At 42.5% G+C, this 16214-nt stretch overlaps 1 protein-coding gene and 4 non-coding genes across 5 annotated transcripts in view; all 5 read right to left on the bottom strand.

Annotated features, from left to right (window-relative positions):
* LOC113015577 (copper-transporting ATPase 2-like) overlaps window positions 1–16214 on the bottom strand; it is a 67814-nt gene that overhangs the window by 8516 nt on the left and 43084 nt on the right. Inside the window, exons 2-10 of the mRNA XM_026157600.2 lie at window positions 7073–7844; window positions 4527–4748; window positions 4287–4450; window positions 4055–4216; window positions 3892–3965; window positions 3024–3207; window positions 2653–2886; window positions 403–494; window positions 191–318 (exon numbers count right to left, since the gene is read on the bottom strand). Coding sequence (XP_026013385.2) covers window positions 191–318; window positions 403–494; window positions 2653–2886; window positions 3024–3207; window positions 3892–3965; window positions 4055–4216; window positions 4287–4450; window positions 4527–4748; window positions 7073–7844 — 2032 coding nt within the window. The remainder of the gene's footprint in view (window positions 1–190; window positions 319–402; window positions 495–2652; window positions 2887–3023; window positions 3208–3891; window positions 3966–4054; window positions 4217–4286; window positions 4451–4526; window positions 4749–7072; window positions 7845–16214) is intronic.
* On the bottom strand, window positions 13507–13579 carry trnar-ccu (transfer RNA arginine (anticodon CCU)). Its single transcript has one exon. It is a non-coding gene; the product is annotated as a tRNA-Arg (tRNA).
* trnar-ccu (transfer RNA arginine (anticodon CCU)) lies at window positions 14345–14417 on the bottom strand. The gene has a single exon. It is a non-coding gene; the product is annotated as a tRNA-Arg (tRNA).
* On the bottom strand, window positions 15178–15250 carry trnar-ccu (transfer RNA arginine (anticodon CCU)). The gene has a single exon. It is a non-coding gene; the product is annotated as a tRNA-Arg (tRNA).
* Window positions 15993–16065, bottom strand: trnar-ccu (transfer RNA arginine (anticodon CCU)). The gene has a single exon. It is a non-coding gene; the product is annotated as a tRNA-Arg (tRNA).

Here is a 16214-nt window from a genome sequence, read left to right as displayed (position 1 = left end):
CTGATTACATTTATAAGACTTTATAACTTAATTACACAAATGTAACCTCTGGGACTAAAGATCTGCAATGCATGCCACTTGTTCTGCCACACAGAGACGGAAAACTCACAGAAATTAATTCTAAATTTGGCTTAAGATGCCTGAAATCCACATTCAAAGCCAAGGATTCGCATCATTCACTCCCTCCTACCTGTAATCAAGGACTCATCTGCCATGGAGTTCCCTTCAATCACTTTCCCATCGACTGGGAACTTCCCTCCAGGAACAACCTTCACAATATCGCCCCTCTGAACGAGCTCCACCAGCACCTGCTCCTCACTGAGGCATAAAAATATTTTTACAGACACACACGTCATGTACCACAGAGGTGATGGTTTTATTTATTTATCTTACATGTCTCACCTGATGATGGATTTGTCAGATCCCAACGTGACCACAGTGGCATCGGTGGCTTGAAGTGACATTAATTTGGCCAAAGCCTCTGAGGTTTTACTCTAAGACAGTAGAAACAGCACAGGAGAATGTATCGTTACAGTCTTAAAACAAAGATGTACTGCACTAATGGTATGACCTCATACACTCTCATGTCTACTAAGTATGAGCGTTTTGAATTGCTACAGTCACATGGTTGTATAGTTACCGCAGAAATGTGAGAATTTGTATGTATCTAGGTTATATCTGCATAAAGTAGTTTTGCAAGAAAATCTGTGTTCCCAGATTTTCACAAGTGTGCCGCTGAGATGGTGACAGAAGAAAGTTCATGCTCTCCTGCTGGTAAATATGCGTATAATGAATGGGCCTTCTCTCACTGGTGTTAAAACACCTGCTGCTAGTGTCCCACTACAAAGACAGGAAATTAATCTACAGCATTTCATTTCTGAGACGGTTCATATAACAATGTTTTAGTTTCTTTGTGTTTTTGTCCAAGCCAGAGTACAGAAGCTTATGATGAATCATCCATCCATCCATTCGCTTCCGCTTATCCTTTTTCAGGGTCGCAGGGGGCGCTGGAGCCTATCCCAGCTGTCATAGGGCGAAAGGCGGGGTACACCCTGGACAGGTCGCCAGTCTGTCGCAGGGCTAACACACAGGGACAGACAACCATTCACACTCACATTCACACCTAGTGGCAATTTGGATTATCCAATTAACCTATCCCCACAAGCTGCATGTCTTTGGACGGTGGGAGGAAGCCGGAGTACCCGGAGAGAACCCACGCAAACACGGGAGAACATGCAAACTCCACACAGAAAGACCCCGGCCTGATGGTGGAATTGAACTCAGGACCTTCTTGCTGTGAGGTAACAGTGCTAACCACCGTGCTGCCCGTGTTAGTAATAATTTCACATATGCAGATGTAAGTTCATGAGGAAAAAACAGCACAAGAGAAAACCTGGCAAAAATGTGGGGGGAAATGGGAAATTTAGCAGAAAAACATGAAGATTTATTTGTCAATTTATGATCTGTCACATTTGTAAGAACAAAATTTAAATTAATGACTAATTTTTTTTTCAAAATATAAATAAATATCAAACTTTATGATAAAGATGTCAAATTTATAGAAGGGGGAAACCTTTTAAAATCTGAGGGAAAAAACAATCGAAACAATTGTCAATTTTCACTGGCCAACTTTCGGGAAAAAAAAGAAAATCTATTAGTAAAACAGCTGTAAAATTTGCCAAAGCTTTACAAAAATAAATAAATACATTTAAAAGTAAAACACTGGCAAGAGTGAGAGTTAAAGTTAACAATCAGCAAATTTCCCATAAAAATAGTAAATTTGTGAGAAAATACTGTCAAGTTTATAAGGACAAAATTGTATAAGAAATAAACTGTTAACATTTAAAGGACAATTGTTAAACTTGGATAAACTTTATGAGAACACAGCGTCGGAGATCCTGGCACAATTCTGTGCTGGGACTTTTAGATGTCTGAAACTCACGTAATGCAATGGTTGCAACAAAAATCTGTCAAAATTACTAGAAAAAATATTAACATTGCAAAGAAAAACTAATTAGGAGAATGATACATTTGGCAAAATTTTCAAAACTTATTTTGAAAAGAGCATCAAAATAGCAAGAAAAAAAGATTTATAACAAAAACATGGCAAATTTACTAGAAATTGCAAATTTCGAAGAAAAAACTAAAATTCACAGGAAAGAATAGAAAATTTACAAGTAAAATATTGGCGAACTTAAAAGAAAAGATTGGTAACCAGTGGGTGAGGTCATGGTGGCTAGCCATCATCAGAAGCCAGCGAAGTACTAATAGTAAATAGTAATAGTAATAACTCTGTTACAGCTATTATTTGAGTACTGCACAAGATAATAAAAACATGCACTGCAGATATAAAATGCAAGCAACTTCATCATCAAATTGAATGCAGTCCTGTGATTGTGATGTAGCATCAGCTGATGTTCAGTTAATCATTGTCTAGCACAATAAAAACATCAGCCCTCTGAAGAGTCATTAAAATATGGCAATAAAAGCCTGGAGAAAAAACAAACATGCTGCCTAATGCAAACAGTGCAAGTTTGAATTAGGTCATATATAAGCAACTGTAGTGAGCTGATTCCAAGAATCAGCAGTGATTTGACAGTTTATAGTTTCCTAGAATTAGGCCTCATAAACCTGTTTTTCTTTTTATTTTACCTTTGCGATGTGTTCCAGCCATCGTCCCAAAGCGATGAACACAAAGAGCATGGGTGGAGTGTCGAAAAAGGTCACAGGGCTCTGGCTGGCCTGCTCCGCCATGGCCACGATGAGGACCACGCAGGAATAGATGTAGGCAATGGAGGTGGCTAACACAATTAGCACATCCATGTTGGCAGTGCGATGTTTTAGCGAGCGGTAGGCCTGAATGTAAAAGTATCGACCTCCAAAGATCTGCATCAAGGAAGACACAAAGATCTAGTGAGGGGAAGGATTCATGCTCCACCGTGAGTCATACACTTTTACCATCCTTAGCAAAGAAAACGCACTCATGTGTGATTAAAGGTTTAGCTCAGATTGTGCTTCCTCACCTGGACAGGTGTGCAGAGCACAAAGAAAAGCAGGTTAAGGATGGAGAGGCCCGGAAGTACATTCTGCTCGGTGGGCATGGAGCCCCCGTGTTCTTGGTGTAGGTTGTCCATCACCATCATGTAGATCATGAGACCCATCACAGGCAAGCCAAAGACCAGGCTCAACAGAAATGTGTTCTTCCACCTGCAAAAACCAGGCAGACATGTCTATTGTGAAAAAAACATTCATCCTTTGCACTGATTTCTTGTACTGCTAGTCATTTTTATGGAAAAATTTAGCGGTAAGCTAATAATCTGACGCCTTTTTTAGCTGCACATGTTCCCCTGGTGGCCAACCGGAGAAGGGCCGATAATTTCAAATTGCCTGACAACTGTATACAGTCTAGTATAGTGACAGTGTAGGGGATGGAAAATCAGTCATGATAGCTGTGAAAAATCTGCTGACATCTTGTTGAATTCAGTGATCTAAATTCACAAAAAGCAGCAAGTCAGCTGAACGCAGCCTGTACACTAAGAAAATCTAGTTTTACCACCTCTGGTCTTGCACCTCTCATATATAGCTAAGGGCAGAAACAGTCCATCTGTATGACATTTAAGGAAAAGTGAAAGTTGGTACAAGTACTAAAAAAAAAATGTAAACTCTGACCTAAATCTAAAAAGCCTTTTCCAGTAGTGAAAGAAAGTGTAGTGAGGGATTGTGGGTTTAAGCATGACCTGGGGTATCAATATATGGATCAAAACCACCATGTGCTGGTTATAACTCTCCACCTGTCAACAGCATACTCTCAGGGTTTAATTGTTAGAAAATTGTTAATTGTTAAAAAGTTAGCATCCATTTAAAAATAAGAACTGTAAACCAGATACTTGCTGTCGAATTTCTTCTTTGTGATCGAGGTTGTTTTTGAAGCCCGCCTGCTCCAGCCTGGCCTCAAATCCAAGACCCTGAAATGAGGAGAAACTCCAAGGTGTGAAATTGCATGTGTAAAAAATTGTAGGTTTAAGATAGCTTTTAAAAGTCCTGTGATAAACACCTGGATGAGCTTGATAATATCCCGAGGTCCGAGCACCTCTGGGTCAAACTCAACCTGAGCTTTGTTGGTTGCCAGTGCGACCGAAGCCATGAGGATCCCTCTGGTTAAGTTGAGCTTGGACTCGATGTTGTGGACACATGATGCGCACGTCATGCCTGTTATCTGCATGTGAAATACATGTGATGTGGAATTTGCACAAAATTCTGCATTATATGGTGTCCCGCAGACTTACAGTGAGGTCCAGCTTTCCATGTGCTACTGCATTATCCTCAATCACTTTGGCACCAAAGCCCAAGTCTTTGATGAGCTCAGTCACTGCAGTAGCATCCAGGACATGTGAATCATACTTCACCTCCGCCTTACCGGCCATTAGCGACACCAACACTGAGAGGATTCCTGGTTAATAAACACAGTACACTTTATCAACAATCTTCATCTCAGTTCAAATGCCTCATCCCTGGAAGTCGCTCACCTCTGTGTTTGAGCAGGTTCCTCTCGATGTTGGACACACAGGAGGCACAGGTCATCCCCGTAACGCAGATGAAGCATTTCTGTGCTTTTATCTCAGGCGAACTTGCAGATGGTGCATGTGAACCCGTCCCATTGCTGACTACAGGCCTGTTTGTCGACATGTCAGAAAGTCCAAAGCTTACAGGCTGGGACTTTTCATGACTCTGAACACTCTTTATAGGTTCTGAAAGGACAAAAAAATATGGAGGCGCCATATAAGTTTGTAGCTCTACAGATTTATGAGGCTCAACTTAGAATCTTCAATCACCATAGTCCAACTAGAAATTTTAAAAACTCATCCTATTCTCTTCCTGAAGGGAGGGAGGATATAATCTCTTTCATTTATTTTTTTGTCTGTTTGTTAGCAGTGTGGCAACCAGAGTTTTCGAATTTTTGTGATGGTAGATAGCAATAACCAATAGATACCAATAACAGCTCAAGGTGATTTAATTTTCAAGAAAATCGGTCAAAGTCAAGGTCATACCAGATGTGAAAGTTAGTAAAATCTTTATATCACCCATAATTTTTCAGATTTCACAGCAATATACTAGGCCCTGTGGGACATGAGTACCTAGGTTGGCTAAGTATTTAACATTGACATTTATTGTTTAAGGTCAAAGTTGACCTTGGAAAAAACACTTCAAGGAATAATATCAAGTAATATATCCTGTGAAAAGGCCTGGAGATGCATCACAGTGACGCCATAAAGTTTTGCAAAATCACACATGCATGAATATATCTTAAAATGTCAAACTTTCACAGCTTATAGAAGACAAGGGTAAAGATATAAAACTTTAGTATGTAATGCTTCAAGGTCAACGGTCAGGTTCACACAAATTAGGAAAAAGCCTTATTTTCCATGGGTCATCTCCAAACTTTAAAGCAATAGGAACATAAGTTACTTGTTTGCTTGAACTCTTTAAAACATTGTATGCCTTCACAGTGAAACAAATGGATTAATGGATTGGATAACATGGTAGGAACTAACAACTCGGTCGTCAGAGAACATCTGCAGGTGGCATGATTCCCTGTTGTACTGGAAATATAAGGCGCACAAAGTAAACAGGAATGATTTTTGATTGTTTAATTCTCATATAGCTTCAAAGCACAGAATTGGAAACGAGCATGAATGGCATTTCTAAAGCAAGCTGGATTTATTTTATTTTTTTTACTTTAAGTCCACAATCTTCTCCCACACCTTCTGCTAAACAGATAATGCAGAAGAGAAAATAACCAAGCATTTGCTTAGTTTGAGAAATTTGGATAGACTTTTTTACAGCTCACTGGCATATGATATACAACCACATGACATATAACTTCTATCCCAATAAGAGGCCAATAGAGGCCAATAAAACCTGACACTGAGAGCTGAGCAAGATAAAGAGAAATTAAAGAATTTGTTCATAATCTGCCTGCATTAATCCCTCATCTTGGCAGGCTGTTTCTGCAATTAAAGCCCTGGTAAGGATAAGGGCTCTCAGAGTTTCACTGAGGAGTACAGTTGTCTGGTTCCCAGAGTAACCGTTGAGTTTCTGGTTTACTCTAAACAACATACCTCTTCTAAGAAACCCTTTAGATAGCATGTACACGATTTTACGGTTAATGGCAGACATTTCCTAAATGAAAGCAAACCCCTCCAAGGACATCAAACAATGAGTGCTTTTATACCTCGGGTGTAAAAACTAGTTCAAAGATACTTGAGTTCCCAACTCACTCCTTGCCTGACAGAAATAGCAGATGAAGAGATGAGGTGCCACTGAGGCATGAGAGTTGTTTTTCATGTTCATCCCATTGGTCTGTGTATGCCTTTAATAATAATAATAATAATAATTATTATTATTATTATTATTATTATTATTATTATTATTATTATTATTATTATTATTATATTGCATAAAATGTAGACTTTACTTTTTTACTTTTTACCTCTTGTTTCTGTCTTGCCCTGACACCTGAGATCAGCCAATACAGCAGTGGGCCATAACAAATTAAAAATTGGTCAGATGATCCAGCTGTGCTACTGTTCTTGCATCTCTGGTGAGAGGCACTGAGACCAGATGAGAGGATTTGGGGAAATGATGTACAAACTCAGAAATGGAAAGATAGGGATAGGGAAAAAATGCACCAACCTGTGCCAAATTCTACCCAAAATAAATTAAAATGCACAACTTCTTGTCCAAGCCTGATCAGCTGGAGTCAAGCTAACACCTGCTACCATGTGAACTAATGGGTAAGGTATCTAGTTCCTGAGTGTTTGTGTCCCTTTATGTTGGAGAAGTTCTGGGATCTTTAGGTTGTAATCTGGACCAAGTGCTGCGGAGCTCAAGTAAGATGTTAAAGAAAAACAGGATGGCAAAAACAAATGCTAACTGTTCCCTGGATGTTCAGTCAGTTGTCACCCTCACTATTTATTAAGATTTGACACACTGAAAAAGAAAACTGAAATAATCCTAAAATAATATTTGTTTTAAAAGCTTCATTAAGCAAACATTTATTTTTGTTACCTACCTTTAAGTGAGGCGTCAAAGCCCATGTCCTCAATAGCTGCCCTGAGCTTCTCTGGCTCTGTCAAATAGGGATCAAAGGTTATTGTTCCCTTTTCCGCCTCCAGGGACACCGCTATGAACTGCACTCCAGTCATCTGAGAGATCCTCCCTTCTATTGTCTGCATACAAGAGCTGCAAGTCATCCCTCCAATCAAAATGGTTACAGTCTGGGTGGAGGCATCCACCTCCTTTTTCTGCCAGAAACTTAAATCTTCTACTGATGGGTCCTCAGATAACAAAGCAGTATCAAAGCCCATGTCCTCAATTTTGTCTCTCAGCTCTTCATGTGTGACTAGAAGAGGCTGAAAAACAATCAGCGCTGCTTTGTCCTGAAGAGACACCTGAATATGTGAAACCCCCTGCAGCTCCCCGATCTGTCCCTGAATGGACCGCACACAGGACTGGCAGTGCATACCATCCACCCTGATCTGCACCACAGACTCCACGCTGTATCCCAAGGTCTGTAGTTCCAGGGCGATCTCTTTGGTTGGAATAACTGAAGCATCATAGTCCACCTTGGCCAAACTGTTGGGTACAGACCATGTGACAGCAATTATTCCATTCAGGCTGCAGATTCTGGTTTGGATGATGTGGACCTCATGCTCAGAGGTGATCCGCTGAAGTTTAAAAGCTGCTCTTGAGGCAGCTTTAGGTGGAGGGCAGAGCTCAGTCTGGCTCCCATACTCGTAGGCCAGGTTTTCAAAGCCTTGTTTCTCAATGTCATGGTCATTCTCCTGGAAGGACAACAGAAGAGCATATCAATTCAGCATTTTTTTTATTTTTGGAAATGTAGGGACAATAATTATTACAATTTATCTTAAAATTACAATATCTTAGGTCATATTTTAAGAATAAAGGCCGTCTTTACAGAATGCTATCATTAAAATATGTAGTAAGACAGAAGGATAAGATCCAGAAACCGTAGTATAAGGTAATTCTATCAGGCTTCTGCTATTTGACGTCTGTGAGCATCAGAACTGGAAAATCACAGCAACTCTGACCTAAATTATTCAGATGACACAAAGCTCTACATATAAGCGTCACCACACATTTAAAATCCCCTAAAAAAGTGCTTTGCACATATCAGTTATATATATATATATATATATATGGTGCTGTTAAGAGAACAGCACCACCAAGGCTGGAGACGGAGCAATACTGGAAGAGCATATGGGAGAAGGATGCAACCCATAACGGCAATGCTCAGTGGCTAGAGGATCTGAGGGCAGACCACAGCGACCTCCCTGAACAGGGTCCAGTAACCATCACAGTGGCAGATATCCAAGAAAGGGTCTCCAGTATGAAGAGTTGGACAGCACCAGGGCCCAACATGGTTCACGCCTACTGGCTGAAGAAGCTGACTGCACTCCACGAGCGTCTGGCAGCACAAATGAACCAGCTGCTAGTTAACGAGAGACACCCGGAATGGCTAACCGAAGGTCGAACGGTCCTGATCCCCAAGGACCCCAAGAAGGGACCGGTCCCCTCCAACTACCGACCAATAACCTGCCTCAGTACTACATGGAAGCTCCTGTCAGGCATCATATCGGCTAAGATGAACAGGCACATGGGTCAATACATGAGCGGGACACAGAAAGGAATTGGCAAGAATACCAGAGGCGCAAAACACCAGCTACTGGTAGACAGAACAATCAGCCGAGACTGCAAGACCAGACTGACCAACCTGTGCACTGCCTGGATTGATTACAAGAAGGCCTATGACTCAATGCCCCACAGCTGGATACTGGAATGCCTAGAATTGTACAAGATCAATGGGACCCTAAGAGCCTTCATCAGGAACTCAATGGGGATGTGGCGTACAACACTAGAGGCCAACTCCAAGCCCATAGCACAAGTCACCATCAAGTGCGGGATCTACCAAGGAGATGCTCTGTCCCCACTGCTGTTCTGCATAGGCCTGAACCCCCTCAGTGAGATCATTAACAAGACTGGCTACGGATACCGACTACGGAACGGAGCAGTTGTCAGCCACCTCCTGTACATGGATGAAATCAAGCTGTATGCCAAGAGTGAACGAGACATCGATTCACTGATCCACACTACCAGGCTATACAGCAATGACATTGGAATGTTGTTCGGACTGGAGAAGTGTAGTCGGATGGTAACAAAGAGAGGGAAGGTAGTCAGAACTGAGGGGATTGAACTACCAGAAGGCAACATTGCAGACATAGAGGACAGTTACAAGTACCTGGGGATCCCGCAGGCGAATGGGAACCATGAAGAGGCCGCTAGAAAAGCTGCAACCACCAAGTACCTGCAGAGGGTCAGGCAAGTCCTGAGGAGTCAGCTGAATGGTAAGAACAAGATCCGGGCCATCAACACGTACGCCCTGCCCGTGATCAGGTACCCTGCTGGGGTAATAGGCTGGCCAAAGGAGGAGATAGAAGCCACTGACATAAAGACAAGAAAGCTCCTTACCATGCATTGAGGGTTTCACCCCAAGTCCAGCACCCTGAGGCTGTACGCTAAGCGGAAGGAAGGGGGCCGGGGACTGGTGAGTGTCAGCACCACAGTCCAGGATGAGACAACGAACATCCAAGAATACATTGGGAAGATGGCCCCAACTGACCGAGTGCTCAGTGAATACCTCAGGCAGCAGAAACCCAAGAAAGAGGAGGGAGATGAGGAACCATCATGGAAGGACAGGCCCCTGCACGGTATGTACCACCGGCAGATAGAGGAGGTGGCTGATATCCAGAAATCCTACCAGTGGCTGGACAAAGCTGGACTGAAAGACAGCACAGAGGCACTAATCATGGCAGCACAAGAACAAGCTATGAGCACAAGATCCATAGAGGCTGGGGTCTATCACACCAGGCAAGACCCCAGGTGCAGGCTGTGTAAAGATGCCCCAGAGACAATCCAGCACATAACAGCAGGGTGCAAGATGCTAGCAGGCAAGGCATACATAGAACGCCATAACCAAGTGGCCGGCATAGTGTACAGGAACATCTGTGCCGAGTATAACCTTGAAGTCCCGAGGTCAAAATGGGAGATGCCCCCAAGGGTGGTGGAGAATGACCGAGCTAAGATCCTGTGGGACTTCCAGATACAGACGGACAAAATGGTGGTGGCTAACCAACCGGACATAGTGGTGGTAGACAAACAGAAGAAGACGGCCGTAGTGATCGATGTAGCGGTTCCGAATGACAGCAATATCAGGAAGAAGGAACACGAGAAGCTGGAGAAATACCAAGGGCTCAGAGAAGAGCTCGAGAGGATGTGGAGGGTGAAGGTAACGGTGGTCCCCGTGGTAATTGGAGCACTAGGTGCGGTGACTCCCAAGCTAGGCGAGTGGCTCCAGCAGATCCCGGGAACAACATCGGAGATCTCTGTCCAGAAGAGCGCAGTCCTGGGAACAGCTAAGATACTGCGCAGGACCCTCAAGCTCCCAGGCCTCTGGTAGAGGACCCGAGCTTGAAGGATAAACCGCCCGCAGGGGCGTGCTGGGTGTTTTTATATATATATATACATATATATATATATATATATATATATATATATATATATATACCTATATATATACTATCCATGGACCACTTCTACTTTTAATGCTACTGCAAATAACCACAAACCCACAATCCCTGGCTTACTTTGTCCATTAGATCACTGGGGCCACACATTAAGCCACATTGCTGGGCATTGTTCAGTACACAGCTTATACATTGCAGAATGTGGGGAAATACCAACTGTTTTCCAACTGTCATGAGATTCTTGTTGGAACTTGTCTTGTTGTTCTTTCTCGGGATATAGATTTTCTCAGATAAAGTGAACTCATCAAGTATTTAATAAGTATTAACCACATTATATTAAGCTGCATTTTGCATTTGGTTTGTTGACATGCCACATTTATGTTGAATTCCTTGGTGCTTCATGTTGCATATTCATGTTGCTGTTGTGACTGTATTAGTGGCTCAAGAACAAAGACTTCACAAGACCTCAAATACACTTGTAAGTATGACAACCCTGTTTCTGCTAGTCTTTTAAGTCCTCAGCTGAGAAACAACATGAATTTTTACTTAGCTTTACAGTTCCTAAAGCCAGCCACTGTTTAATCCTATGAAAAGCCCCTGTCTGACCCCAGTAAGCTAACAGAAATCATTTACAGGGTAAGACCCTAAAAGCAAAGTTTTATTTATATGAGTTTGACTAAAAGCCTTGAACCCTGACCTGGTGTATTTTGTACTTTTTTAACTACAATCTTAACATTGTAGTGAAAACCAACAACCACAGAATTAATTTGTAGTCCTATTGTTAGTCACGTTGTGCATTCAGATTGTGGCCATGTCAGAAAAGAGTCAACAACTTTCCAAAAGCAAATATGTGAGTCAATGTTTAATCCTGGGTGAATTGGCTTCTTCTTTACACAGAAAACTGCTTTAAAATACACGTTTTTGGTACCTCTCAAGTGCAAGCTAAGACATTTATGGATTGAAAAATGAGATGCTAGATAGATGGCTCAAACACTACTGGACACTTTAAATCCACTATAAGGCTGTCATGTCAGGAGACCACATGATTGGCCCTTCACCTAAGCCTCCCAGCATGACTCTGCTTAAAGACATCTCATTGAACTGAGGGGAAAAGTCAACCCTTATAAAAAAGAAAATTAAGCAGAGTTGCACTTGCATTAACATCATTTTATCCATTTCATCACAAACACAATGCACAACAATTTCTATTACAACACAACAGATGTCTCTGATTTAGAGAATAATCAGTGGGAATCTGTGCATTGAGTTCAACTTCTATTTTGTGTTAAAGCAAAAGCAAACACTGCAATGTTGACTCATGATCAAACTGCAGCAGCACTGAAATAAATCACACAGGAGAAATTTTACAAATTTCACACCATCTTTTACATTTCCAGTGTTCTCATACCAGTCCATTACTGTATACATGCTGCAAAAAATATACAAGTGCATTTGTATCACAGTCTACTTAAGCTCAATGCAAAGCTCACTGCCTGGTAAATATAGAGAATTTAACTGACTAAACTGACATGTTGTCATCCTTTTCACATGCTACATAACTACTCTTTGTAAATAGACCTACATACTAACTGCATCATACGGAAGACTATTTGAACGTTGACACTGAGGATTGGAAAATGTTATTCCCATGTTAACCTTGATTCTGTGATATTTAAATGAGAAGTTAATAAACAATAATCAGATGTAAGTACATTCAAGCAGGAATAAGAACCTCCAAGTACCTGTTAAACTGTGTTATTTGTCAAATGACAATTTTTAAAAAATCTTTAATCAAAAATAAATAAATAGGTGATTCTACCCTTTGGAAAAAGGCAAGCTTTTTACCCTTATTTAAGTGAATAAGCTTAAATAAACTAACATTCCAAAATGCACAATCTGCTGCCTACCTGCATCATGAGCACCTGCGTCACGCCGTAACTGCATGTTATGTAAATATGTTCTTTCAGGTGTCATGGTCTTATACCAGAGTTGTTTTTTTGGGGGGGTTTTTTAACAGGCACTATTGACTCGGTAGATGTTGCACCAATCAGATCCATCAACTGAGGTAATCTACCTGTTAACATCAGGCTCATGTCATTGATTGGTTTTAGGTTTAGTATTAAGGTACGGGGACTGGAAATGTTTGTTAGTGCAGTAATCAAAAGGGCCAGTTTAGTAGAAAGTGATTAATATATTGCAGTTATTAACAAGAATGCAAGAGGAGCATTGGTTTCTTTTTTATTTATTTTTTTTAGTAATTTAATTAATACTTTAGTTTGAAATTCATAAAGCTCATGTCCATCAAACATATAACACCATTACCATTTGAGAAATGAAAAACGCTACATTGTTGCCATTAAGCATGACAAGTATCTAGCTGACAGGATAAAGGTATGTTTATTTATCTACAGTTGTGTTATTTTAATTACTTTTAGTTCCACTAAAAGAGGAGGAGTAGCAGGAGCATGTGTGACGTGCTCAAACACAGCTGGATCAAATGCTTGAATTAGCTCTTCAGCATGGAATCAAGTTTGGCAAAGGCCTGATAGCAAGCCATTCATTTGATTCAGGTGTGTCAGAACAAGGATGCATCTAAAAGCTAAATTAAAAAAAGTAGTTCTCCAGGACTGGACTTGGAGTCACTGTGCTAGGCTCTATGTAGACATAAGGAGTCGCCTTTGGTGATCGGGCGCAGTTATGGTACATGACTGACTCACTCGGTGCCTGTACTACAGGGTTACTTGTCTGCATTTTTGGGGGGAACAGGACCTGACTGTCGTCTGTTTTTGGACACAGTTCAGAACATCGGGCCATCCAAAACACATAGCAGAGGATGGTTTCGATCCATCGACCTCTGGGTTATGGGCCCAGCACGCTTCCGCTGCGCCACTCTGCTGGACAGCACCCCAGATGGGACTCGAACCCACAATCCCTGGCTTAGGAGGCCAGTGCCTTATCCATTAGTCCACCGGGGCAGATGAGCGCTTGACTTCCTTTCTTTGGAGGTTGTTTCGGGGTTCGAGTGAGAGCCATGGTTTCAAGCTGGTTTTTAGTTCAAAGATGAAGCTTATTTAAGAACATTTGAGAAACGCTGAGAAAATAAATTACACTCTGTATACACTCTGGGCAACTCAGTGTCCAGAACTCTGGCCAGCCAACACGCTGTGCTTATTGCTCCACTTTATTTGGGGGCGTTTATGTTGTCTGTTGAGACTTGTGAAACCACATGAAGACCAGAGAGTACCAACGATTTGAATCACTGAATCTAGTTCCACTAAAAGAGGGGGAGTAGCAGGAGCATGTGTGACGTGCTCAAACACAGCTGGATCAAATGCTTGAATTAGCTCTTCAGCATGGCATCAAGTTTGGCAAAGGCCTGACAACAAGCCATTCATTTGATTCAGGTGTGTCAGAACAAGGATGCATCTAAAAGCTAAAGAAAAAAAGAACAGTGGCTCTCGAGGAATGGAGTAGGAGTCCATTTGCTAGGCTCTATGTACACATAAGGAGTCGCCTTTGGTGATCGGGCGCAGTTATGGTACATGACTGACTCACTCGGTGCCTGTACTACAGGGTTACTTGTCTGCATTTTTGGGGGGAACAGGACCTGACTGTCGTCTGTTTTTGGACACAGTTCAGAACATCGGGCCATCCAAAACACATAGCAGAGGATGGTTTCGATCCATCGACCTCTGGGTTATGGGCCCAGCACGCTTCCGCTGCGCCACTCTGCTGGACAGCACCCCAGATGGGACTCGAACCCACAATCCCTGGCTTAGGAGGCCAGTGCCTTATCCATTAGTCCACCGGGGCAGATGAGCGCTTGACTTCCTTTCTTTGGAGGTTGTTTCGGGGGTTCGAGTGAGAGCCATGGTTTCAAGCTGGTTTTTAGTTCAAAGATGAAGCTTATTTAAGAACATTTGAGAAACGCTGAGAAAATAAATTACACTCTGTATACACTCTGGGCAACTCAGTGTCCAGAACTCTGGCCAGCCAACACGCTGTGCTTATTGCTCCACTTTATTTGGGGGCGTTTATGTTGTCTGTTGAGACTTGTGAAACCACATGAAGACCAGAGAGTACCAACGATTTGAATCACTGAATCTAGTTCCACTAAAAGAGGGGGAGTAGCAGGAGCATGTGTGACGTGCTCAAACACAGCTGGATCAAATGCTTGAATTAGCTCTTCAGCATGGCATCAAGTTTGGCAAAGGCCTGACAACAAGCCATTCAATTGATTCAGGTGTGTCAGAACAAGGATGCATCTAAAAGCTAAACAAAAAAAAGTAGTTCTCCAGGACTGGAGTTGGAGTCCATTTGCTAGGCTCTATGTACACATAAGGAGTCGCCTTTGGTGATCGGGCGCAGTTATGGTACATGACTGACTCACTCGGTGCCTGTACTACAGGGTTACTTGTCTGCGTTTTTGGGGAACAGGACCTGACTGTCGTCTGTTTTTGGACACAGTTCAGAGAATCGGGCCATCCAAAACACATAGCAGAGGATGGTTTCGATCCATCGACCTCTGGGTTATGGGCCAAGCACGCTTCCGCTGCGCCACTCTGCTGGACAGCACCCCAGATGGGACTCGAACCCACAATCCCTGGCTTAGGAGGCCAGTGCCTTATCCATTAGGCCACCGGGGCAGATGAGCGCTTGACTTCCTTTCTTTGGAGGTTGTTTCGGGGTTCGAGTGAGAGCCATGGTTTCAAGCTGGTTTTTAGTTCAAAGATGAAGCTGTATTTAAGAACATTTGAGAAACGCTGAGAAAATAAATTACACTCTGGGCAACTCAGTGTCCAGAACTCTGGCCAGCCAACACGCTGTGCTTATTGCTCCACTTTATTTGGGGGCGTTTATGTTGTCTGTTGAGACTTGTGAAACCACATGAAGACCAGAGAGTACCAACGATTTGAATCACTGAATCTAGTTCCACTAAAAGAGGGGGAGTAGCAGGAGCATGTGTGACGTGCTCAAACACAGCTGGATCAAATGCCTGAATTAGCTCTTCAGCATGGCATCAAGTTTGGCAAAGGCCTGACAACAAGCCATTCAATTGATTCAGGTGTGTCAGAACAAGGATGCATCTAAAAGCTAAATAAAAAAAAGTAGTTCTCCAGGACTGGAGTTGGAGTCCATTTGCTAGGCTCTATGTACACATAAGGAGTCGCCTTTGGTGATCGGGGGCAGTTATGGTACATGACTGACTCACTCGGTGCCTGTACTACAGGGTTACTTGTCTGCATTTTTGGGGGCGAACAGGACCTGAGTGTCGTCTGTTTTTGGACACAGTTCAGAACATCGGGCCATCCAAAACACATAGCAGAGGATGGTTTCGATCCATCGCCCTCTGGGTTATGGGCCCAGCACGCTTCCGCTGCTGGACAGCACCCCAGATGGGACTCGAACCCACAATCCCTGGCTTAGGAGGCCAGTGCCTTATCCATTAGGCCACCGGGGCAGATGAGCGCTTGACTTCCTTTCTTTGTTTCGGGGGTTCGAGTGAGAGCCATGGTTTCAAGCTGGTTTTTAGTTCAAAGATGAAGCTGTATTTAAGAACATTTGAGAAACGCTGAGAAAATAAATTACACTCTGTATACACTCTGGGCA

Source organism: Astatotilapia calliptera, chromosome 23 (assembly GCF_964374335.1).
Source record: "Astatotilapia calliptera chromosome 23, fAstCal68.1, whole genome shotgun sequence".
NCBI classification, from domain to species: Eukaryota; Metazoa; Chordata; class Actinopteri; order Cichliformes; family Cichlidae; genus Astatotilapia; species Astatotilapia calliptera.
Note: the sequence above shows the minus strand (reverse complement) of the source record. Positions and strands in the feature narration are given on the sequence as shown.